Raw genomic sequence first — 26,900 nt, 5'->3', positions numbered from 1 at the left:
GCATACAGTTTTATCTTGAACAGGATTAAGAACTGCTGCTTTACATTTACGCATACGTCGTACATCATCTGCCTAGAACAGCTTGCACACATGACAGTCAGCGGAAGTGAGAAAACATTTTAAATATGTATTTTATTTTTACAAAAACACATTGATTCGCTACAGGAGGCCTTTATTCACTCATAAGATTCACTCATAATGTCAATGAAGTTTTTTGCCCCAAAAACAAATATGTATGTGGAAAAATGAATATTTTCAATGCTCATTCTGTTGGCGGGTCCTTTAAGGATTGTAAGTAATTGGTCACTGTTAAGATTGGTTAACGTCATTGCATATGAAACAATATCAATAATTACAAATTGTGACATAATCAAAACACAATTGCAAATCTTGCATTACTGTTTGCGTTTTCACGAATGCACAGTGACTGCCAAATTTCAAATGGAACAGCAAAGTCCATTTGCAACTGTATTTTCCATGTATGATGAGTAATGAGCCTGTTATATTTAAAAAATACAGTGTCAAAGCAGCTTTACAGTATTAAATAGGAAAATAGTGTGTTATAATGCAAAAGGACAACAGTAAACACTCAACTTTCAGTTAAAGTCAGTTCATCATTGATTCAGTGATTTATCGTCCAGCTGTGCAATCAAGTAGACAATATCACTGGATATTAAGTGTCCCCAACTAAGCAAGCCAGAGGCAACAGCGGCAAGGAACCAAAACTCCATCGGTGACAGAATGGAGAAAAAACCTTGGGAGAAATCAGACTCAGTTGGGGGGCAAGTTCTCCTCTGGCCAGATGAAACCAGCGGTTCAATTCCAGGCTGCACCACAGTCTGATTGTGCAGTGGACTCATCTGGTTCCCAATGTCTTGTGCCGTCTAGGAGACAAGGTCTTTACTGGGGATCTGTCTCTGGGGCTCATCTAGTTGTCCTGGTCTCCACTGACATTCAGGGCTGTAGAGGTCATCTCTAGGTGCTGATCCACCATCTGATCTGGATACTGACTGGATCCGGGTGGCTACGGTGACCTCGGAATAAGAATGAAACTAATGTTAGCTTAGATGCATCATAAGAACAAGTACAACGGGTGTTATTAATTACCATGTCTGCTTTTTCACTGTGTCGCACATGTAACATACCAAAACTGAAATGGAATCGCAATTATTTTAGCATCTGAATTTCCAATGCCTCGCATGGAAACCTGTCAATCTGTGTCAGGGGTGGGACCATACTATGGGGTGTGTTTGTATTGGGAGGTGACGTCACTCAAAGACAGTTGTGCCAAATGCTTTGGACAGTGGAGGTAAAGGCACTACTAAAGGCAGCTGCCACTCCGAGAGATGTGTGTTAAAGAACAGACAGTGCAACCCGGGTCTCCCTATATTCTTGGCACCTTACACAATAAATAATCTTTTTAGTCATTTTAACCCCAAATGCATCTACTATCCCCTGCTAACGGTGGGAGCCACAGTGGTACTATTGGTCAATATTCACCATTAACCAAATGCTTTTCAACAATATAGGGTAAGATGCAAATAGGCAAATAAGAGTAGAACTGCAAGGTTGTTTTGCTGACGTGCATCAGAGTGCAAACAGTGAGAGATTTGGGGTAAAAACTACAAAATATCTCCCAATACACGGATTGACAGGTTTCCGTGTAAAGCATCTGAAATTCAAATGCTTTTCAATTGCGTTTGGTCTATGTCACAATTTATGCGTCCACATGTGGAAAAATGTAATTAAATATACAGTTTGCAATTCCTTTTGAAAATTGTCCAGAATATCCTTACCTGTCCGTTGATTATGATCAATGTCTGATAGATCTGCTGGCATTTTCAAATCGTCATGACAAATGGATGGGGTTTTGTGGACTCTGCTCGGTTAAGGAATTCCACGTTTGTTCCAACCTATAAAATAAAGTAAACAAAAATACAGATTTTTTAATAGCAGTGATTCAGTTCAATAAACTCTGTGAAGTTCTTCATGATTATGAGTTAAATTCACCCATGAGTAGGTCTACAGAAGCTGAATATGCTATAGTGATTGGCTGAAAGGTGTGCTTTCAAACTGTGTAATCAATAGGATGTTACAGTCAGTATAATCACAGTTTTATATTAATATGCTAGCTATATCGAAACACACAATCACAGTCACTGGCACACAGATATGTGAGATCACACTGAATAGTCACACTGAAATTTCTATGACAAGTCACGCAGGTACTGGGTTACTCCACAGCTTTAAAATAGTCCATATATATACACTTATAGGTGTACCAAAGTGATTTAGGACAAGTCAAAAACACGATCTGGAAAAATGGGTATATGATGTATTCGCTCATTATAAAATTATGTACATTCTGACCAGTTACAAAGTGCAGCTTTAACTATAGCACGAAACAAAATTATATGTGCGTTTAATTCACGCAAGTGTTAGTTGATTATCACAGACAAACAATTATGTATGTAAAATGTATAATAAACATGAACTTACCGTTAGACGTCTCGATAAGACTGCATTCGACGAGTTTTTCTCACACAAATGTATCCATGTGCTCTTCTGACAAGAAAAAAAAACAAAATTTTGAATTATGACTTACCAAAAACCTTTATTTACGTATGTAAAAAGACTTTATAAACCACACAGGCATCAAAAATCACCTCACTAACGTGGCCTACGGCACTCGCTGTGCGTGCGCGCACTTTGAAATGTATCGATTCGAGGCCCTGAGACATCGATTCTTTTCCGGGAATCACTTTGTCCGAGAATTGATGCACCGGTTTATTCGAACCGGATCGTCGGTTCTTTTAGACCTGGGTCCAACGACATTGTACGTAATTTGTATGATTTACATGTCGATATGGACAACTGCAGGCGTTTACATTAGAGCAGAAAGTCGCATTCACTTATTTTGACTCACTTAAATGTTAAATTCGCTTTTTCAGTGTCAGAAACGACTCTTTCCTCTATTTTCACAGATATTCACATATTTCAGCCTTCCGTCGCTGGCTGATACTTAATAAAATTGTATTAATCTGTCGTCTCAGATACCTTAACACGATTATGCGAGTAACGTTACACGTAGAATGGCTGAGGTAACTAAAACTGTTCATCATTTATCAGTACTAAACTGGGGGCCTATAGAAGTTTAACAGTATTTTTTTCCACAAATAAAGTTATAATTCTGCCAATTTAAAATAATTATTAATGAAAACATTAAATAAACTTACCTTAAAACAGTTGAAACCAGTGGCTTTGCCCCGTTGTTCTTCCAAAATGATAGTTGGGGAGCGATTTAAACATCTTCAAGGCGCATTAAATAACCCAGCGTTGCAACCCAGCAGGTTTAACTCAACACCTGGTAAATTGAAACTACCCAAAAGTGTTTAAAAAGTAATAAAATAACCCAACAGACTCAGCCCAGCATTTTGGGTTAAAAAATAACCCAGCCGTTTTTAGAGTGTACCATCCATTTGCTGATGTAATTGACACATCTATGAACCTGAAAATAAATGTTCTTCTTTGTTCCCACACAATGTATTAGTCATCGAGCGAATTTTCATAGCCACCTCATAGCATATATATCACAAACCAGACAACCACAATCACTCATCCATCATACAAGGAGACAGGTTAGGAAGACAACATATTTCATGATACATTTCTTAACTCTTCAGTTCAACACTTTTGTGAATTTAAGGAAAATTATCATTATTATTATTATTATAATTATTGAATTAATAGTTATGATTTTGTAGAAACAAATGTAATTATATTATGTATTAGAATGTTGGTCATTTAGAAGTAACAGCATTGTTACTTTTATAACAATGTTAAAGTTACAATTCTGTGTCGTTGTTCATTTGATGTTAGTTTTTACATCCATAATGATTTGACATAAATGTTTCTATCTCACAACAGATCATGGGGCAGTTGAAGGTTTACCTTGTTTTCTGGGCATTTCTTCTCATGACCGTTGCTGGAGAGGATGACTTAGGCTCGTCAAAAGAGTGTGAAAATGCTCCCTTTGTTCCAGGACACAATCTTGCTGGAGAGGGATTTGATATTGTGACCATGAAGCGAAAAGGTGTTTACGTGATCAACTTGGAAAAATGGGATTTAGGAAATGGCACTTGTAAATTGGCAAAAAATGATTTCTTAAGTGAAAAAAAACAGAAGCTACCAGCAGCAGTTAAAGACTGGAGGACCATCCCAAAGTGTTCAATGAAAGTCTCCAGTCAGATCTTTAAATCAAGTGAAGCACTGGTCAATGATTCATCATCAGCACTCTCAGTCAGCTGGAAAGTTGGTTTAGATGTGAAGGCTGTTGGAGCTGCAGTTGGAAGCACTCATTCCAGGGAAGCAAAATTTGCAATGAAAAAATCAAAAGAAGACAAATACAGCTTCACCAAACATGAAGTTGCATGCAAGTTTTACAAGTGAGAAAGCTGGGTTGTTTTTCTTCACTCATACTATTAAAAAGATGATTATGAAAAGAAACAAAATCTTTAATTGCAAATCGCTCCCTCTATTACCACACTGAATTTAAACATGGTTACTTTTTTTTACAGATATCGTGTAGCTGTAAAGCCTCCTCTTCAAGCAGAGTTTCTTGAAGCAATCAAATCACTCCCTCCATCCTACAATCCAGATGCCTACCTTAACCTGATCACCACATATGGCACTCACTATATCACAAGTGTCAAGTTAGGAGGGCAAATAAAAGCTATAACAGCCATCAAAACCTGTCAGGCAACAATGAATGGACTTACAGACACTGCAGTGAAGGACTGTTTGGATGTAGAAGCCTCTGGTACATACAATGCAGTAACTGTGAAGGCAGAAACACATTTTTGTCAAGAACAGAAGAAAAAGATGGGCACAAATGAAAAGTTCAGCTCCATGTTCAATGAACGTCAGACAGACATTATCGGAGGAAACATAAATGGAGAAGATCTACTTTTTTCTGGTTCATCACACCCAAATTCCCTCAAAAACTGGCACGAGTCTTTGAAGAGTCTCCCTGAAGTTGTTCGTTACTCTCTGAAACCCCTTCATTTCTTACTGAGTGCTAAAGACCCTGCCAGGAAAGGACTGAAGAAAGCTGTTGAAGAATATATCATTCAAAATGCCCTTATCAAAGTTTGCTCTGAGCCTTGCAAGATTGGCAGGAAGATCAGCCCAAGAGACCGATGTGCTTGTGTTTGTGAAAGTAGTCAAATGATAAAGTCTAACTGCTGTCCAACTGCAAAAGGACTTGCCACCCTGAAAGTCTACAGTCTCAGAGCCAAAGGTCTGTATGGAGATACAACTTCACAAACAGATGGCACTGTAACTGTTACATATGACGAACAAATTAGGCGCACTGAGATCATTGATAATAATGACAATCCACGCTGGCCAGAAACATTTGAGTTTGGTCCTATTAAGATCAGAATGGCCAATAAACTAACTTTTCAAGTATATGATTCAGATGGCATCTGGAACACCGATCTTCTTGGTTCATGCTCTTTTGAACTTAGAAGTGGAGTTGTGCAGGATCTTTGTGTTTTTAATTATGGCACCTTCTATTTTACCTACGAAGTGAAATGTGCTCCAGGTCTGCAGGGCCCTCAGTGTAATGAACACAAACCTTCTCCAATGGCTACCCCTCTGGCTGATATTTTCAGCTCAAGAAATGGTGTTCTGGTTAAAGACCTGCCGAGGCTTGAATTAGCTCGCAATAACTCTAATAAGTTAAACTCCAAGAGTACTTCTGGAAAGCGGATCATGCTGTGACCTGCATCTCAAATCCACCCTTTAAGCATGAAAAATCGCCCCAATGTAGTCTAACAGCACTTTTATCTGCTAGAAAAAAAATATATCTGTAACCTTTGCTTATTTCCTTTCCCATTGCTTTTCTGTTTTTGCATTAATAAAGCATTCTTAAAGACAGATATGTTTCATTCTTTATTTTTAATTCTTTCATTTTTTATACTTAGAAAATGCTAAAGCAACTAACTACAGGGTGAAGCACCTTAGCATTAGTGCTACCCGCCATTAAACAAAAAAGAATAAGAAAAGAACAACAAACCTACCTATAATCCAGTCAACCAGGGGTGTATTCCACAAAAGAGAAAAACTTGAACTTGAACTCTGAGATGACTTACCCTGACTTTAGAAAACTCTTGAGTTTTCGGGTTCAGAACAGCTGAATTGTGTAAATTCAGTTTACTCTGAGTAGGTTGACTCTTGAGTTTAGCGCGTGCACCACGACTATGAAAAATCAATGGAGCTCCGAAATGATGATTCACCATGGCAACAGCTCCCGCCAAAAAGACCTCTGCATACTACAGAATACGTAACTTTAAATGCACAATATGTAAGATCTTTTTTATTAAAATATAGTAGAACAGTGTTATATATTTTGCTGACTTGTGTACATACATTATCCCAAATGTTTCAAAGAATGTTTAAATCCAGAGAAATAAGCTATTTTAACTAGTGACACAGATCGTGTCCATAGTGTCATTGTGTCGCAATGATGCCATACACCCTCGATTTCCGGTTTTGTTTTGTAGAAAACATGGAAACACCAAAGATGCTTTAATAAGTTATGCGTTTTATAAGACAGGTGACAACCATACAGAGTAGCATTATAAGAGAACTTTCAAATGTATCTAGTATGATAAAACAGCGCTGCACATATATTCATGACCGGAAGGAGTGAATGCTGTCAACTGTGGCATAATAAAAGCTCTGCTGCTTTCGAGCCATGTGTCACGCTCGTTTAGTGGCCTCGTTTTGCTTCAACGGCTTTCAGCCTCACCCTGCTTCATACTATGACGTTTATAAATCATTAGCTCATCCATGAATATGATTTCTGCCCGAGTCCCATCAGATTGCATCGGCTGTGGGGATGAAGATGACAACTCCCATGATTCCACCCTCAGTCACGGCTTCATCAAATTATGCCTTTGTTTCTTTGTTTGTTTTGAATACGCGTCCTCTAGCAGCGAAAACTTACATATTGTGCCTTTAATTCTAAATCAATGTTATCAGGTGAAAACTAATATTCATTTTCATGGTATCCCATGGGTAAAAAATAAATACATAAATAAATGTGGCAGCAGAAAAAAAATTTAATCAGGTAAAGCTTTAAGCGTGAAATGGGTGTAGGCTAACGTTACATGACTTTACAAATATTTGACATTCAATAAATATCATTCAGTGTATATCCATTTCAGTGTGCAGCATTTTATATTCTATATATATATTCTATCTAATAAATATTCTCTAATCCAACATGCTACATTTCTTAATTAGGGTAATGAAAAACATTTGACTTCTATTCAGAAGCCAACAGCAAGAAGGCAGAGACTTGTCAAATGGGAGGAGAACCTACACCAGCACCACTGACAGATGAAGAGGAGATGGCCACAATTCTAACATTAAAATCCAACAGGGAAAAAAAAATAATTTGTTGCTTTTGTATTTGTAGAACATAAAGTTGACCAAATAAACTGTGAATAATTTGTGTTTATTTAACAGCTGTGGTGGTGCTTGCGGCATATATCTTCCATTCCATACAGTAATCAGCTTCATTTTCAGAAGGTGCGATGGTGAAAATATGTGTGTAATCAATGCATCCAACCACACTGGAAACCCTAAAGGAAATTCTAATTATTAGGTTACTTAGAGGTCGTAATCGGATATTTAAAAATGGTACCATCCAAATAGATATGCATGTGGATATGGCAAAATAAATCAATTAAATCAAATTAAATTCTTTCCTGATGTAAATGTAATTCCCCGCAAATTAATGCAGCTTCCTCATCTACAGGATCCCTTATAAAAAAAGACAAGCCATTTTTGTCACATTTACTGTGTCTGCATGATGAAAATGAAAGTGGTCTGGTGAGAAAAATAATCTTGTTTCCATTTTCATTATGATTATTTTACTTACCTCGCTGGCAATTAATTTTACTTGTTTACTCCAGGAAACAGAACTAAATATCGTATATATTTTTTTGTATATAGAAAATGCATCATGATTTAAGAATTTTTAAATATATTAAAAACACTTTAAAAAGGGGGAGTAAGAAACTCTGGGTTTACAGAAGAAAACCTGCTCCCGACCAGGTTAGGTTCACACTACAGTACTTACCTACTACTACTACTAGTACTACTACTCCTACTACTACTACCTTACTGAGAGGTTTAGTTTAGGTTTAGTTTAGAGTTAACAAACTCTGAGTTTCCAAAAAATCCCACTTTCTGAAATACTCCCTAGGCCTGACCAGATGAACGTGCTGCATAAATCCAAAGCGAATCCACCAAGTCAAATCCAATGATGTCCTCACGTGCAACAACATGAAGTATTTATCCAAATTGACTACGTCCTTCTGTCCAGAAACAAATGTGTTAACTTTAATCCAGTGATGAATCAAACAATGTCTCAGCAGCAAACATTCCCAAGCAAATGCAACATGAACAACAAAGTAAATCCACAAACAGTCACATTTCAACAATGAAATCCAGCATCCACGAAACGATTCCTTGTTCAACAAAGCCTCCATCCCAAAGAAGTGGAGTCCACATGCAGCACCCACACACAGGCCATTGGAAGCAAGTTCTCTATGCTCACTACTAAGTGAAGCAGTTTTTGACTTATGTAGCAGCTTCCACTAAGATGCTAGTATTGGTAATAGAAGGGAAGCAAGTACCTAAATGATGCGTAAAAATAAGTCCATGCGAAACCATAGTAAAATGCAAACAGTGGCTGTGTTCAAAAACACATACTTGCATACTGCTTACTGCCCAGTACACCGTGCATACTGCCTACTATTTTTTAAATAATAGTGTGTGAAACAGTATACAATAAGCAACAAATGTTTCAGTGTAGTGTGCTACAGTGTCATCATCACATGACAAACACTGAACATTAATTCAGCACAGCTGTGGAGGCTGTTATCTTGCAAATAAACATGCTAATCGTTCTTTTTTAAATCTTGTTAATAAGGCTTCCTAGTAGTAAACAATGCTATATTGCCTGATTGAACTCATTTCATAATTGGTGAATTTTACATATTGGACAGAATCAACACTGAGCTTTCTTTAACTGAACAATTTGTTTATATTTTTTGCAGTGGAAAAAGTGATATATTCTAGTTACACTAAGTGTAAATAGTGATAAATTCAGTTTACACAAAAAATAGCTTTAGAAATTAAAATTTTCTTTAGGTTTTAGTTTAGGTAGGTTAGAGTAACAAACTCTAGAGTTTCCCAAAAAATCCACTTTCTGAAAATACTGCATAAATGCGTGCTGCATAAATCCAAAGCGAATCCACCAAGTCAAATCCAATGATGTCCTTCACGTGCAAGAGAAAACACACCATGAAGTATTTATCCAAATTGACTACGTCCTTCTGTCCAGAAAACAAATGTGTTAACTTTAATCCAGTGATGAATCAAACAATGTCTCAGCAGCACAACATTCCCAAGCAAATGCAACATGAACAACAAAGTAAATCCACAAACAGTCACATTTCAACAATGAAATCCAGCATCCACGAAACGATTCCTTGTTCAACAAAGCCTCCATCCCAAAGAAGTGGAGTCCACATGCAGCACCCACACACAGGCCATTGGAAGCAAGTTCTCTATGCTCACTACTAAGTAAAGCAGTTTTTGACTTATGTAGCAGCTTCCACTAAGATGCTAGTATTGGTAATAGAAGGGAAGCAAGTACCTAAATGATGCGTAAAAATAAGTCCATGCGAAACCATAGTAAAATGCAAACAGTGGCTGTGTTCAAAAACACATACTTGCATACTGCTTACTGCCCAGTACACCGTGCATACTGCCTACTATTTTTTAAATAATAGTGTGTGAAACAGTATACAATAAGCAACAAATGTTTCAGTGTAGTGTGCTACAGTGTCATCATCACATGACAAAAATTGAACATTAATTCAGCACAGCTGTAGAGGCTGTTATCTTACAAATAAATGTGCTAACCGTTCTTTTTCAAGGCTTGTTAATAGGGCTTCATACTAGTAAACAATGCTATTGCCCAATTGAACTCATTTCATAATTGGTGGATTTTACGTATTGGACAGAACTGAAACAACACTGAGCTGTCTTTAACTGAACAATTTGTTTATATTTTTTGCAGTGGAAAAAGTGATATATTCTAGTTACACTAAGTGTAAATAGTGATAAATTCAGTTTACACAAAAATAGCTTTAGAAATTAACATTTTCTTTAGCAACAGGTGTGTAAATATAGTTAGGTGGTAGATATGTATACTTCAGTACCGTAGTACATTATAAAACAGTATGCAATAACAATTTGAGTGTAAATTATCATATATATCTATACATTTTATTAGATGAATGCCATGCCACTTTATTGGGACAAAAAAACTCCCTACACCTACAGCTAATCATACATAATAACACTGTATTATTAATAAGGCATTTTATTTATTTTTATTGAAAATAAATGCCTGAATTCTGTTGCGTAATTGAAATACTTTATTTATATATATTCATATATTATATTAATGCAATATTATTATTATTTAATATTTTTGAAACAATCAGTACTGTATAAAGCGCTATAGAGATAAAGGTGAGGTCATTTGACTTGATCGGAATCGTGTCGTAGAGATTATAGTAGAATTTATGTATATACATATAAAATTTATAAATACAAAACCACAACTCCACCACACCCACTCAACTCAAGAATAAAAATAACAAACATCACATTGAGATCATTGCATTCTGGAAACAGTATCTCATGCAGTGTCTTCAGATGCACACATCAAATTTCAGCAAATGTGGCTGGTAATCCGGGTTATTCCATGCATACAGATAATTTACATACTATTCACAGTATACACATAGCATACTGCAATGTAGTACGAGTTGTATGGTAGTATTCCATTCCTAACACAGTTTCTGTACTAATCACAGTAATAACATTCATTCAAACAAATAAAGTAATCCATCCATTCAATCCATACAGAAAATTTGCATACTATGCACAGAATACATACTGGATACTGCAGAAATAGTAAGAGTAGTATGATAGTATGGCATTTCGAACACAGCCAGTTTCTTTCTTTACTGTGCTCCAATGAATAAACATTGCTTCCAATTAGCTTCCTGTGGTGTCATTTTGTCTAGTTCACAGAATACAAATGTCCATACCTTGTAGACCCAGTATACTGTTCAACTCAGTCCAAACACATAATACAATAATTTGGCATGGTGAAGCATGATCCAGGCTAGTCCAGAACAGTCGAAAACTGTTGGCTTCCCTACTCCCAAAACACACCTGTTGTCTCATTAACCAATTGCCCTAATATACGATTTCCAGTGTGCCACCCAATGGACAAACACATAATTGCATTAAAAAGGCTCCTACATATACTGTATACCCAGATAGCACACGAACGTATGCAAGATAAAGATCACTTGATCTGGAAAGCATCTGCTGTGTACAAACATCTGACAGACATCTGTAAGATGTCAGTTTTATATATATTCTAAACCATAAACATCTTAAAGACATCTAACAGACATTTATTTGACATCTAATAGGAGACGTCCTATAGACGTATTGCAGATGAGCAAACACTCTAAAAAAATATGTCTTGCAGATGTAAATGCAGACATCAAATAGACATCTCCATGATGTATGTGTGCTATCAGGGAAGCTATGCGGCAATTGTTCAGTGTATTGAGCATTTTGTTTAAATATTTTTATTTGGAATAAAATCTTCTGTGATAACTCTTTTTAAATTAAAAAAAGAAGAAAAAATAAAACTGCTTAATTTACATATATATATATATATATATATATATATATATATATATATATATATATATATATATATATATATATATTTAAATTCCCTCTATATACTACTTTACGGAGCCCCGCACATGACATGCGAGAAAAAAATTAATTAATTGTGCGCACGATTTACTAATTCGTTCCCTCAATGTACTAAAATGTGCACACGATTACTATTGCGTTCCCTCAATTTACTATTGCGTTCTCTCAATTTGCTAAATCGTGCTCACGATTTAGCAAATCGAGGGAACGAATTAGTAAATTGTGTGCACAATTTATAAATCGAGTGAACGAAATAGTAAATCGAGGGAACGCAATAGTAATCATGTGCACGTTTTAGTACATTGAGGGAACGAATTAGTAAATCGTGCGCATGATTTAGCCTACTATTTTTTTCCTGCATGCCATGTGCGGGGCTCCGTATTTCTTTATGACAGACTTTACACTGAAACTTTTCAGGTGTTTCAATGACTATTTTTAAAAGGTGATAGAAATAAGAAAGTACTAGTCTATTGGAACCAATATTTCAGGAAGCTCTTGCTATTTTTGTTTGAAATATATATCAGGCAGTCAGTGAGCAAGCTGTTTGAGGCTGAAAATAACAACCCTATGGCCCTATGTGACTTCCTCATCACTGGAGAAATCAAGAAGTGTCAGGAATGATGCTCCTTACATTGAGATAATAAACTGGACCGTGTTTGAGGTTTCATCCCGGCCTGCTGCAACCTTCTCAGAATTGTGCTAGTATGATGCCCAGCTGCTTGTGTTATACTGTCAAACTTTCAGGAACCCTTTGTTCACAGGTGGGCTGGTGGTCACCAGAATGTGCGCCAAGACAGAAATATTGTTGACAGAGGACTTCCATTTTGTTAGTCATTAGCTTCATTTACTGTTTTCAACCACTCCCAGCCAGTGTCATACCTGGTGCTTTCATAGATATGTGTTAAAAATGATTATAATTTTTATGTAAAGGAATAGTAAATACACAGATATGTTGTATCTGCTTTCATTTACTGAGACTTTTGAAACTACTATGCATTTGCAGAGGTTATTGACACATTCAAGACATATTCTTCACTGTTCACTGAAAGTATTTATAGCATTGCTCAGGCCCCCTCAATGTGTTAAACATCTGAACATTTGTCAAAGCCACGTGATGGTATATCACTTACAAAACAAACCGTTTACACCCATTACCACACAATCATCATGCGAAAAGACAGGTTAGAGAAACAACATCTTTCATGCTATTTTTTGCTTTTAATGTTTAAAAATAACAATACTGCAAATTTTTAAAGACATTATAGTTACAGTTTTAGGCTACTGTTTTTGTTAAATGATAAATTAATTTTACACCAAAAATTAATTGACAGAAAAATTTACATTTTCTTATGTCACTATAGATCATGGGGCTGTTCCAGATTTACCCTGTTGTTTTCTTGGCATTGCTTCTCATTACCATTTATGGACAGGGTGATACAGGTGTATCAGAAGAGTGTGAGGATGCTCCTTATGTTCCAGGAAACAATTTTGCTGGAAAAGGATTTGATGTTGTGACCAAGGAACTTATGTGATCAACACAGAAAAATGGGATTTGGGAAACAGCACTTGTAAATTGCGCAAAAACAAGTACACAGTTGGAATAAAACAGAAGCTACCAGCTGCAGTTTTGTTCTGGAGCACATTGCCAAAGTGTTCAATGAAAGACTCCAGTCAGATCTTTGAATCAAGTGAAGCACTGGTCAATGATTCATCATCATCAATCTCGTCTGACTGGAAAGTTGGTTTAGATGTGAAGGCTGTTGGAGCTGCAGTTGGAAGCACTCATTCCAGGGAAACAAAATTTGCAATGACAAAATCAAAAGAAGACAAATACAGCTTCACCAAACATGAAGTTGGGTGCAGTTTTTACAGGTGAGAGACCTGGGTTATTTTGCCATATACTGTTAAAAAGATAATAACTATGCAAAGAAATGAAAATATTAATTGGAAACTGTTCTTTACAGATATCGCATAGCTACAAAACCTCCTCTTCATGAAGAGTTCCTTGATGCAATCAAATCAATCCCTGCATCCTACGATCCAGACACCTACCGCAACCTGATCTCCACATATGGCACTCACTGTATCACAAGTGTCGAGTTAGGAGGGCAAATGAAAGCCATAACGGCCACTAAAAGCTGTCAGGCAGCAATGAGTGGACTTACAGACACTAAAGTTTGGATGTAGAAGTCTCTGGTTCATACAGTGTAGCAACTGTGAAGACAGAGGCGCATTTTTGTAAAGAAAAGAAAAAGAAGATGGGAACAAATGAAAAATCCGGCTCTATGTTCAATGAACGTCAGACAGAGATTTTTGGAGGAAACATAAATGGAGAAGATATGCTTTTTTTCTGGTCCATCACACCCAGATTCCCTTAAAAAAATGGAGAATCTTTGAAAAGCCTCCCCGAAATTGTGCAGTTCTTCATGAAACCCCTCCATTTTTTCCTGAGTGCTAAATACCCTGCCAGGAAAGGACTGAAGAAAGCTGTTGAAGAATATATCATTCAAAATGCCCTTATGAAAGTTTGCTCTTAGACTTGCAAGATTGGCAGGAAGTGCAGCCCAAGAGACCGATGTGTTTGTGAAAGTAGTCAAATGATAAAGTCTAACTGCTGTCCAACTGCAAAAGGGCTTGCTACCCTGAAAGTCTAAAGTCTCAGAGCCAAAGGTCTGTATGGAAATACATTTACGCAAACAGATGGCACTGTAATATGACAAACAAATCAAGCACAGTAAGATTATTGATGATATTGATAATCCACGCTGGCCGGAAACATTCTATTAAAATCAGAATGGCCAATAAACTAACTTTTTACGTGTATGATGCAGACAGCTCCTGGGACAGCGATCTGCTTGGAACATGCTCTTTTCATCTTAGAAGTGGAGTTTTGACTAAGTCTTTACCTATGAAGTGAAATGTGCTCCCAGTCTGCAGGGCCCTCAGTGTAATGAACACAAACCTTCTCCAATGGCTGCCCCTTTGGCTGATATTTTCAGCTCAAGAAATGATCTTCTGATTAAAAACATGAAGAGGCTTGAATTAGCTCTCGATAACTCAGATAAGTTCAATTTCAGAAGTACTTAAGTCTAATGACTCTGTGACCTGTGAACTTTTCCCAACACTGCTCATCACAAATTAAGCAATTTGACACACTTTTCTTAATTTTCCTACAGATACATATTTCAGGCTAATATTTGCAGGCTGCAACTTCAGATAACACACAGCTCATATCTGTATTCATGTGTGGGTAAGCAACCTAAACCACAAAATGGAATATGCTAGTCATGTTTCTGCCGCACAGAGTGGCTACCTTACACTTTATAATATGACAGACAATTAGTTGTCCAGTACGGTTCTATTCAAACAGCAGGACTTTGCCAAAAATACATTTGTGAGTGCTGATGTAGGGTGAGGTTGGTTACAGAACACTTTTCAAGTGGGACAGAGGTGAGTTGGCTGTATTTATATCATGGGCATTTCCTCCGAGGGAACAAGGAAGGCAGTCTCTCCACAAAAAAATGTAATGAGAAAATAATATCACAAAAATACAACAATGCAAATATTACTAAATATGACATTAAAAGTATAAAAGTCATTAATTTGTATAAAGTAACTGTCAGGAAATAAACTCTGAATCCAGTAGCAAATGCAGTAAACAGATTATTGCACAGAGGTAGAGAGTAATTAGACAGGATGGTCAGAATGGGTCTCAGATGAATGAGCAGACCTTGGCAGCGAGGAGACTGCAATGGGCTGGGAGATGACTGCTGATGCAAACATCCGGGAAATCTAGAGAGAGAGAGAACGCCAAACACCAACCAGGAACAAAACAAAACACAGGGAGCCGGAGAAATAACTGGACGGAACAGAACAGCAGGTAAGCAGTTACGGCAGAGGCTTGCTTCCCCTCAGCCCATAGACTTTTAAAAGAGACCTCATAGTGTGCTGTGACTTTACTGGGTTGTAATTAAAACATAGACCTACATTAAGACAACAAAATATTTTGGCAATATTTTAAAGGAAATATTTTAAACTAAATAAAAAATTTAAAAAACTGAACCAATTCATTGATATGTTATAACACTCTATGTTATAAGAATGTTTGTTGTTCAGACATTTTCTCTTGACATTATTAGAACATTTATCAAGTTCAAATAATATAAGTTCCATGAACTTGTCAAACTAACATTCTGAAAACATTCAGCAAAATGCCTATTAATGAGATCAAAGACATTAAGAGAATTTTGTTTTAAGAATTTCTTCTGTTAACTTTCATCAAGTACAAATAACGTAGTAAGAATGTTCCATAAACTTTGTTATTATTGTTATACTATGAAAACATTCAGCAAATATTAATAACATTATAAAGATACATTATATGAATTTTCCCCACGTACAAATAACATTGTAATAACATTGTAATTGAGTGTTCACTATTGTAGGGGAATTTACAGTCAAAACCCAAGGACCAGATATGATGAATGAAGACCAGGAGTCAGAGATGCATTCAATTAAAGAAAAATTTACTGAAGAACATGGTTTGCAGTTTCATCAGCAGAAGTCAGCTTCAGTACTATCGATGGAGTTTGTAGGCCGCTCTGCGTACAACTCAAAATCACCAACAATTATACTCTTGACAGAGAACTAATTGCGTCAATGCATAAGTCAACAAAATTCTGATTGGTTTCAAAACATAGATAAACTCTCTAAAGACGTATATATCTGATAAGCTGGACATTGGCAGTTGAACGTTTGTCCTGGGACTGTCTGAGCTTCTCCCTGTACAGACAGATACTAAAACACACATATGCAGAAAACATATCAGAACTTCAAGGCCGTCTAGCCCTAGCTAGAATTTTATCAGTATGGTTTGTTACACACACCACTATGAAGTCATCATCTTAGAGAGTAGAAGTACAGCATAAAGCAGGATTCTTTAATATCTCATAAGCGCACATAAGGTTACACATTTTACTCTTGCCATAACTTGATTAATAGTCAAACAAGAAATAATGTACTAATATAATTAATATCAATATGAAGGATATAGCAACTCAGCATCCACTCCTTCACTATTGTGTAACTTACCATTTTTCATTATTGACACACTATTTTCCTATTTGATAAATTGTTTTGACACAATCTGTATTGTGTAAAAGCATTATGTAAATAAAGGTGACTTGATGACTTTCAATATTGTATGACAGTTTGCTTGTTTATTTATATAGCATAGTTTAATACAACTTAAGTTGCCCAAAGTGCTTCACAATCACAAGAAACACAAGAAGATAGCAAAAATATACACACCCACATCACATAATCACACATAAACATTAACCCATTTAAAAAAGCTCCCCATTTGTATTCAGAAGATATTGTTTTAACATAGCTGTGAACATGGGTAAGGATTTGGCAGATCGAATAGATTGAGGGAGGTCATTCCACATTTTAGGTCCTGCTCGAGAAAAAGCTCTGTCACCTCTATGTTTACTGTATATTTTATCCTAGTAGCGCAAAGCAGATGTTAATTTTCTGATCTCAAGGATCTAAAGGGGGTGTAGATTGCCACCATACTGGACAAATACACAGAAGATAGATTGTGCAAGGTCTTAAAAACAAGTATGTGGATCATATAAATAATTCTAAGTCATACTGGCATCCACGTTAATGAAATTAATAACGGAATCACAGATTCATATTTCTTTGCCGACTTGATCATTTTTGCTGCTGCGTTTTGGATTTTCTGTAAACGCATAAGTGCTCGAACGTCAACTCCATAATAAAAGGAAATACAATAATCCATTTGAGAAAAGACAATGGCAGTAATTGCTTTCTCAAAATCTGAACTGGATAGAAATGGTTTACCCCTAGCTAACAGACGTAAATTAAAACAGTATTTTTTTTCCTGTCCAAATTTAAGTCACTTTTCAGAACAAATCCCAGATTTTTTACACTAGATTTAACAAAGCCAGTCAAGGAAGTTGCATTCAAGCACTAAGGCAAAGATAGCCCCCAAAGGTAGCATATAAAGGGAGAAAAGAATTGGAGCAAGAATTGATCCTTGTGGGACTCCCCAAGGAAGATAGAATCTTGAAGAATTACAGCCCCCAATACTTAAAGAAAAAGATCTGTCCATGAGATCAGATTTAAACCATTTAAGCACATTACCTTTTAGGCCAACCTAGTGTTCTAAGCAGTTAATTAAAATCTCATGGTCCACCATATCGAACTCTGCACTAATGTTAAAGGTGCCATAGAATGCAAAAATCACTTTTATAAGGTGTTTGAACAAAGTTGTGTGGCCACAGTGTGTGAAAACAACCAGCCTATAATGGTAAAAATCCACCCACTCATTGTTTTATAATCCCAATAATTCATAAACAGTCTCACCAAACTAGCAGTTCCAGGTTTCTCACTACTATGATGACATGTGGTGAAAGTCCGCCCATTTGTGACGCTCTCTGTCTTATTAGCATATATACAGCCCTGAATGAGAAGCAGAGGTCCTCCATTAATGCTTTCTTGCTGTATTTGCTGGAGGTACAATGTCAGCGCCAAAGAGCCATTAAAAGTGTTGTGTGTTGGGATGCACCAACGAACACAGGAGTCTCCATAGACCGCTGAGGACACGGTGGTTAAATTTAATTTTCAAAGGAAATGTCCCAGAAAAAAAAAAATAGAAAAGTCCTATACATTTGTGCTAACATTTTACGCCGGACTTGCCTCACAAACGAGGGTCAGTTCAGCGCTGGAGTTGTGCAAAGATTGCTTCTGAAAGAGGAATCGATGCCAGCGCTTTGTGCGCAAACGTCCAGTCTCCATACAAAGTAAGCATCACGCATCATATTTTGTTTTCCAAAAGATCTTCTTGGCTCTCTGTAAAGCTAATGTTGCTAAAGCTACCATTGTCTCTGCCTGTTTTCAATAATGCTGCCTTCATATGATATTGCATTTGGAAGCACTGTGACGTCAGTAACACAGTCACCACCAGTTAAACTGTAAAATCGGTATGCCTGCGAGCAATAGCTCTTGAAGCTCCGCCAGGGTTGCCAAGTTTTCACAACAAAACCCGCCCAATTGTTACTCAAAACTAGCCCAATCACGTTTTGAGGGGGATTCCCCCGTAAAAATCGCATTCCGGTGGGGTAAAATACATGTTTTTGGTGGGATTCCCCTAGTAAAATTCGCATTTTAGAGGCTAATTATCACGTTATTAGGGTCGCTTAAATCTGGCAACACTGACTGCTCCGCACTCGTCTGAAAAGGGAGGCGGGAGTACCAGCTCATTTTCATTTAAAGGGGACAAACACAAATAACAGCGCGTTTTTTCTCATACCCCAAAAGTGGCCATTTCAACAAGCTATAAAAAATTATCTGTAGGGTATTTTTAGATATTTCTGTCTAGGAGAAATATTTGAAATGGTAAAGAGGTCATTAGCTTGCACTCACATTTCACTGCTGGTTATATATGCTCTATATAATCGTGTATGTGACGAATAAAAAAAAAATCTTGAATCTCTTTTATTTTATTTTTCTTCCCTCTGGTTAGCTTCAATGTCATTTATCCACACCATTTCAATCAAAGAAAAAAAATCAATTTCAAAACAAAAATAAAAAATAAAAAAACACCCCAGTAACCATACCAAACATAAACAACCTTCAGACACATACACATCCTTGTGCTCTACAACTATACCTCAGACAACATGGGTTTGAATCCCAGTTAAAGGTAGTTTAATTTTCACTTGTCCAGTTGTTTCCTGTCTCTACTCCTGCTGTCCTGACCATTAAAGGTGAAATGCAACTTCTGAGCATTAAAATATATTATTAGAATGTTGTCTTGCGAGAGATTACAGCAAGACAATAAAGAGATCTCCCATGTTTCTCAAACTTTTCTCTCACATTGTCTTTTTGGATTCCTTTCTTTAAGAACTTTCTCATGTCCCAGCTGTGTCTATGTTATTTCTCATAAGGATTTTTAGGAGAAACATCTGAGACCTTGTTGAGACTAAAATGAGAAATACATGAGAATCATGATGTCTCCTGTGGTTAGAAAGAGCAACCACTGAAAAATAAAATATTCCTATATTGGAGTCCTCTTGATAGAGATTGTAGCAAGACAATAAAGAGATATTCTGTTTCTCCCACCGCATGCTCAGTTTTGACTCTTTTTTTCTTAAATGTTTCTCATGTCTCATTTGTGTCTACTTCCATTTCTCCTAAGGAATTTTAGGAGAAACATCTGAAATGCTGTTGATACTAAAATGAGAGATATATAAGAATCTCATCTAAGTCTCCTGAGCTTAGGAAAAGCAACCACTGAGCAATCTATTTTTTCCTATGGGATTGCCAAGCTACGGAACATACAGAGAATCTAGTTCATGCATCCATGGACAACTGGACTATGGTAATTTACTCATGTCTTCAATAAACAAGCTACAGGTAGTCCAAAATGCAGCTGCTGGAGTCCTTACCAGGTCAAGAAAATCTAATAATATTACCCCAATTATACAGTCTCTCCACTGGCTACCTTAAGTTCAGTTTTAATTACAAAATATTGCTACTTCCTTATAAGGCCCTAAATGGTTTAGCTCCTGCATATCTAACTCTATCACACTACAATCTAAGGTCACAAAACTCTGGACTCTTCGTGGTTTTTGTTTTTGTTTGTTTCTTTATTAACTATTTAATGCTCCTATAACTTATATAGGGTAAATAAAACAGGAGGACATGATGGTATTTACTATTTTTACACACCAGAGGCTTTTAAATGAATTGTGAATCTAAAATATGCGTTAGAGAATGTACAAATCATTAACACAGTGTTTATGTCATATCTGTCTGTCAGAAAAGCAGTTCTGTTCATATGTAAACAGTTTGGATTAAATTAAAGTATAGTCAAATTGTATCCCCTGTATAGACTTTTCACAATAAGATACCATTCATTGACATGACTTCATGTTATTATCTAACACCAGCTTGCAGTGAATGAACAATACATTTTTACAACATTAATGTTTGTGAATGATATTTAATACAAACACTTGATCATTCATTTTTGCTCATTGTGCATTAAATATTTTATCAGATGAAACTTTGGAGTTTATGTATTAGTAAATTTAGAAATTAATCCATAGAAGAATAATTGCAATATAACTATTGTTTATTGATAGGTCATGTTATCTAACAAATGGAATCTTAATGTAAAATGTTTTTAATACTACAGTTTCCATTTATTTGATATACACTTGTCTTAAAATATATGTAATCTTATCTAAATTTATTATAAAAGCTAAGGTTTGTTATTTACTGAAAAGTTATATTTTAGCTTGTGTCAATAATCTAATGTTGCATTTGGTCAGACTCAGCCCATAAGTATATAATTGTTAACTTTTACAGCTGCAGGCTGAGGAAGATCATGAAACACACCAGCAAACCCTAAAACAGACAACAGTTTACAGTCGTTTCACAGCCACAACAAAAATAAAAAAAAAACTTTTTTGAAAAAACTTTTCATACATACTTTTATTACTTGTGGAAAAACCTGAAACACAATTTTAAATAAGTATAAAGAATGGCATTGATTTTTGTACATCAGATGATGCCATCCCTGAACCAACATACAAAACTACCAACGAATAACATATAATCATTGCTGTTAATAGTGTTCACTATCTGTTTGATAACATGTCATTAACTAACTGCATGATTTTTACTGTACATTTCTGCCATATGGACGCCAACTTGACATAGTCACCAATGATAAGCTACTACTAAATATAATGTAGAAACTTTACTTTTTTGTAAAGCTTCTTTGCAGTGATTTGTATAGTGAAAAGTTCTGTACAAATAAACTTGAATTAAACTGAATGGAGCGACACTTACTCCTCAGCTTCTACTTATGTGTGGGACTCGAGAGACAGATAGCAGTTTCATTGAATGAGGAAGGGCAGTTGGAATCATACCAGCAGTCAAAATCCAGAGGCCAAAAGGGAAGATCAATGACAACATCATGTGGCACAAAGCAAGTACATGTGGCAAGAACAAGAAGTAAAGAGAGCACAATAAAAAGAGATGAATGCACACAAGGAACAGGTGAGCAAAATTACTAAACAAGGTCTAGACAAGGATTAAATGAGTGGGCGTGGCAAAGGGAAAACATACAGACAGAAATAAAGACTAGAGAGTTCAACTTCAACTGCAGCTGTATTAAATAAATAAACAGAAAATCCACGTCATTGATGTCATCTGTGAATCCAACCAGATGTGCAACTGCTGTGTCGTCAACAGAGCTTATATAGACACTGCGAAGAAACTGTGAAGAATGAGCCAGCCGACTGCTCTCAAATCTCTCTCATGGTAATTTAATGGCATACATCATAGTGATGCTGCAATGTTTTTCAAACCGGTCCTGCGAGCACCCCCGGCACTGCACATTTTCTGTGTCTCCCTTATCTATCACACCTGATTCAACTCCTCAGCTCATTAGTAGAGACTGCAAGACCTGAATGGGTGTGTCAGATATAGGGAGACATACAAAATGTGAGGTGCTAGGGGTGCTTGCAGGACCGGTTTGAAAACCACACCACCTCAAGTCAGAAAAAAATTCTATCCACTATGCATTGCTTCCAATCATAGCTGATCACTCTGTGCAGCACCACATATTAAGTAAAACACATCTAGAAAAGCCTGTCAAGGAGGAACACTAACACTCAACATAACAATGCATATCATTTGTAGCTACTACAAATCTTTGACACCCACAGCTACACAACCATCATATAAAATGAGCAGTTAGAGAAAAAACATTTCATTTTGCTAAGGAGTTTCATTCTACTCACCAGTGAATTCAGTGGTAAGTGACTGAAAAATCATCAAATATATCATATGATTTAAAAAAAAAAAAAATAGTGTTTTAAAGTACACACTTGTACTTTAAATGTTTGCTATTCATTTTTAAAATAATACTGTTGATATAATCAATTTTATAAAGAAGTTTATTTGTATGTAAAAATCTGACACCAATAATGTCTTAACAGATATATTGAAATTTTCTTCTCTCACAGCAGATCATGGGGCAGATGCAGATTTACCTTGTTGTTTTCTGGGCATTGGTTCTCATGACCATTGATGGAGAGGATGACTTGGGCTCATCAAAAGAGTGTGAAAATGCTCCCTTTGTTCCAGGACACAATCTTGCTGGAGAGGGATTTGATATTGTGACCATGGAGCGAAAAGGTTCTTACTTGATCGACACAGAAACATGGGATTTAGGAAACGGCACTTGTAAAATGCGCAAAAACAAGTACATGAATGGAATAAAACAGAAGCTACCAGCTGCAGTTGTAGACTGGAGGATCTTGACAAAGTATTCAATGATAGTCTCCAGTAAGATCTTTGAATCAAGTGAAGCACTGGTCAATGATTCATCATCATCAGTCTCGGCTGACTGGAAAGTTGGTTTAGATTTGAAGGCAGGTGGAACTACATTTGGAAGCACTCATTCCAGGGAAGCAAAATTTGCAATGACTAAATCAAAAGCAGACAAATACAGTTTCACCAAACATGAAGTTTCATACACTTTTTACAGGTTTTTTTTTTCTTCACTCATACTGTTAAAAAACTATGAAATAAAATGACTATGAAATTAAAACTTAAACTGCTAATTGTTCCTTCTTTGATCCCACTAAATTTAAATGTGTTCACTCTTTCTTTACAGATATCGTGTAGCTGAAAATCCTCCTCTTCAAGCAGAGTTTCTTAAAGCAATCAAATCACTCCCTGCATCCTACGATCCAGACGCCTACCGCAACCTGATCTCAACCTATGGCACTCACTATACCACAAGTGTCGAGTTAGGAGGGCAAATGAAAGCCATAACGGCCATCAAAAGCTGTCAGGCAACAATGAATGGACTTACAGACACTGCAGTGAAGGACTGTTTGGATGTGGAAGCCTCTGGTATATACAAAGGAGCAACTGCGAAGTCAAAGACAAATTTTTGTCAAGAACAGAAGAAAAAGATGGGCACAAATGAAAAGTTTAGCTCCATGTTCAGTGATCGTAAAATGGAAATTATTGGAGGAGAAAAAAATGGAGAAGATCTACTTTTTTCTGGTTCATCGCACCCAAATTCCCTTAAAAAATGGGTAGAGTCTTTGAAGAGTCTCCCTGAAGTTGTGCATTACTCTCTGAAACCCCTTCATTTCTTACTGAGTGCTAAAGACCCTGCCAGGAAAGGACTGAAGAAAGCTGTTGAAGAATATATCATTCAAAATGCTCTTAAGAAGGTTTGCTCTAAGACTTGCCAGAGGTGCAGCGCAAGAGACCGATGTGCTTGTGTTTGTCAAAGTAGTGAACTTACAACATCTAACTGCTGCCCAGCTGCAAAAGGACTTGCCACCCTGAAAGTCTACAGTCTCAGTGCCAGAGGTCTGTATGGAGATGCATGTACACAAACAGATGGCACTGTAATTGTTTCATATGACAACCAATTTAGGCGCACTCGGACCATTAATAATAATGACAATCCACGCTGGCCAGAAACATTTTATTTTGGTCCTGTTGAGATCAGAATGGCCAAAAAAATAACTTTTACAGTATATGACGCAGACAGCTCCTGGGACAGCGATTTCCTTGGTTCATGCTCTTTTTCTCTTAGAAGTGGAGTTGTGCAGGATGCTTGTGCTTTTAAATATGGCACCTTCTATTTTAAATACAAAGTGGAATGTGCTCCCAGTCTGCAGGGCCCTCAGTGTAGTGAATACAGACCTTCTCCAATGGCTGCCCCTCTGGCTGATATTTTCAGCTCAAGAAATGGTGTTCTGGTTAAAGACCTGCCGAGGCTTAAATTAGCTCTCAATAACTCAGAGAAGTTCGATTTCAACCGTACTTTTGAAAAGCCGATGATGCTGTGACCTGAATTTTGAATCCTTCTTTTATGCATGAAGCCTAACAGCCTAACTGCACTTTCATCCGCTAGAAAAAGTGTATCTGTAACTTTTGCTTACTTATATTCTCATTTCCTTTCTACATTCTTGCATTAATAAAGCATTCATAAAGACATCGATTTGTGTGTTTTTTTTTTTTTTACAAAATGCAAAAGCTACAGGCAGTGCTGCATTTGACATTATATATGAGAAACCCCAGCCTCATCACCAATTGAGCAAATTTACATACTTTTTTTAACTCATTTGTGTCCTTTGCAGTAGTTAACCATGAAGGCAAGGTTCAGCTGATTACCTTTGGCTGTTAGCCCTTGCTATAAATACGTACATCATTATGCATTTGTTAATCCAATGATGGCCATGTGGAAGTACCATTCTGAAAATCCATATAAATATAAAATGCAAAAAATGCATTATATTATAGAACAATACAATATTTCACAATATTTTAGGGAGATCTGTTGTCAAAGAGGGTGTGATGCACTGGCCATTTATCCAGGGTGCCTCGCTGCCTCTTCCTGAGATGCTAGGATAGGCTGAAATAGAATGCTACAATAACTATTTGTGCAATATAAATATAGGTGAAATAATGGATGAACAGCAGTTTGCTAGTATGCCATTTTGAAAAACATTCTTCTCAGCTACTGCACATTAAGCAAAGATGGCAACTTCCACTCTCATGTAAGGAATAATTAACGATGGGCCGTTGAATTAATGAAAAATAATGCAGACCCGAGGTGGAAATGCAGCCACAATGCAAATCAGTAATGCTATGGACTTAATTATTCTGCTTATACAAATGCTCAAGACATTGCTGGGGCATTTTATTTCAAGGCATTTGTCAGGTTTTGTCCTTAAAACACTCTTGTGTGTGGGACTAATTTCTTATACATCTCGTCCCACGCCTCCATCATTTTAGAGCGAGTGATGGAGGCTTGATATGGAGAATGCAGTTTTTAGAGAAATAATTATTTTCGGATTACTTAAAATGCTTTGGCACTACAATAACATTGTAAGAACTCTGTAAACCACAAACATGATGAGGGAGATGAAGATAATCCAAAACTTTCTTTAATAATCTATCTTTAATAAACTCACAAGTAAAACCAAATGGATAGATACTACAGTGACATGTTCGGTTCACTTAATTTTGTTTTGTTTTGATCGTTTTTCGAGGTAACGACATCCTTATGTTGTGGACTCAAGATGCTGTGTTAAGGGAATGACATATTTTTCGTGTGGCCATGAGTTTAATGCATAAACAAACCTGCATGACCATAGCAACCCGGGACTATATGAATAAAACATTTTTATTAACATTTAACATTTCATTTATTATTATTAATGTTATTATTAACGTTTTTATAATTATTGTTATATATGCTTATTTCCCCTTTCAATTCATGTATCGCTTTACCTAATTAATGTTCTGTATAATTAGCCTATGCTATTATTTGCTCACATATCTTTTGCAAATACTGTAAACACCTGATAGGCTAATTATTAATTATGATTCATTCCTCAACAAAACACTATAGTGTTTATAAATATAGTCTATTAATTAGTCAAAATAATATCAAATATGTTAAATTTAAACTACATTCCAGTAAAAAAATTCCAATCAGCATAATCAAAGCTTTATTGGCATGTCAAGTATTTACAGTAGACTGTTATTTACAAAACTATTCAGAACGATTTGTAAAGAGATCGAGAAGTGGAAAAAAACTAATGTAAAAATATAACCACTAATAATAGGCTAATATTAGCCTAATAATAATAATATACAAATATTATGGGAAAAGAGTATCAGTTAATGGACTAATAAATATTTTCTTGTAGGCCTATTTTATTTTATGTACTTTATGTAACATTTATTCATGATAACTTCATTCAAATGCTGTTTAGATTGCGCACAATTCGGAAGCCATGGCATATGGTTAATATAATACTTTGATAATATAATAATTTCTATAATGATGAATATAAGAATCTCTTAATTCAAAATAAAATATTAATAAAACTGTGAGTTAATGTGAAAAATACAAATGTCATGGC

At 36.2% G+C, this 26,900-nt stretch overlaps 2 protein-coding genes, 1 long non-coding RNA gene and 1 pseudogene across 4 annotated transcripts; 3 read left to right on the top strand and 1 right to left on the bottom strand.

Moving 5' to 3' along the window:
- Window positions 1-1,782: 1,782 nt before the first annotated feature.
- Window positions 1,783-3,414, bottom strand: LOC109070774. The gene is made up of 3 exons (XR_006157386.1): window positions 3,237-3,414; window positions 2,500-2,565; window positions 1,783-1,913 (listed from the first exon to the last, which is right to left on the bottom strand). It is a non-coding gene; the product is annotated as an uncharacterized LOC109070774 (long non-coding RNA).
- A 190-nt stretch (window positions 3,415-3,604) lies between these two features.
- LOC109072813 (perforin-1-like) lies at window positions 3,605-5,940 on the top strand. The gene is made up of 3 exons (XM_019089011.2): window positions 3,605-3,638; window positions 3,928-4,445; window positions 4,578-5,940. Exons 2-3 carry the CDS (start codon window positions 3,931-3,933, stop codon window positions 5,782-5,784), a joined length of 1,722 nt encoding a protein of 573 aa, XP_018944556.1. The 5' UTR covers window positions 3,605-3,638; window positions 3,928-3,930; the 3' UTR covers window positions 5,785-5,940.
- A 7,101-nt stretch (window positions 5,941-13,041) lies between these two features.
- On the top strand, window positions 13,042-16,562 carry LOC109079009 (annotated as a pseudogene).
- A 6,062-nt stretch (window positions 16,563-22,624) lies between these two features.
- Window positions 22,625-24,963, top strand: LOC109079008 (perforin-1-like). Of its 2 annotated transcripts, none has more exons than XM_019094188.2 (3): window positions 22,625-22,753; window positions 22,965-23,488; window positions 23,618-24,963. In XM_019094188.2, exons 2-3 carry the CDS (start codon window positions 22,971-22,973, stop codon window positions 24,813-24,815), a joined length of 1,716 nt encoding a protein of 571 aa, XP_018949733.2. In that variant the 5' UTR covers window positions 22,625-22,753; window positions 22,965-22,970; the 3' UTR covers window positions 24,816-24,963. The 2 variants fall into 2 exon arrangements, with proteins under 2 accessions (XP_018949733.2, XP_042601811.1); XM_042745877.1 differs by having other exon boundaries at window positions 22,681-22,753; window positions 22,968-23,488.
- Window positions 24,964-26,900: the final 1,937 nt, after the last annotated feature.

This window comes from Cyprinus carpio, chromosome B19, assembly GCF_018340385.1.
Source record: "Cyprinus carpio isolate SPL01 chromosome B19, ASM1834038v1, whole genome shotgun sequence".
Classification (NCBI taxonomy): domain Eukaryota; kingdom Metazoa; phylum Chordata; class Actinopteri; order Cypriniformes; family Cyprinidae; genus Cyprinus; species Cyprinus carpio.
This window is presented reverse-complemented; position numbering and strand designations above follow the sequence as displayed.

What these genes read in the sequence shown, in the direction of transcription:
- LOC109072813 (XM_019089011.2), top strand. Translation starts at nt 3,931, where the DNA reads ATGGGGCAGTTGAAGGTTTACCTTGTTTTCTGGGCATTTCTTCTCATG. An exon ending in GTTGCATGCAAGTTTTACAA is followed by an intron (nt 4,446 to 4,577) that starts GTGAGAAAGCTG and finishes TTTTTTTTACAG; the next exon opens with ATATCGTGTAGCTGTAAAGC.
- LOC109079008 (XM_019094188.2), top strand. Translation starts at nt 22,971, where the DNA reads ATGGGGCAGATGCAGATTTACCTTGTTGTTTTCTGGGCATTGGTTCTC. An exon ending in GTTTCATACACTTTTTACAG is followed by an intron (nt 23,489 to 23,617) that starts GTTTTTTTTTTC and finishes CTTTCTTTACAG; the next exon opens with ATATCGTGTAGCTGAAAATC.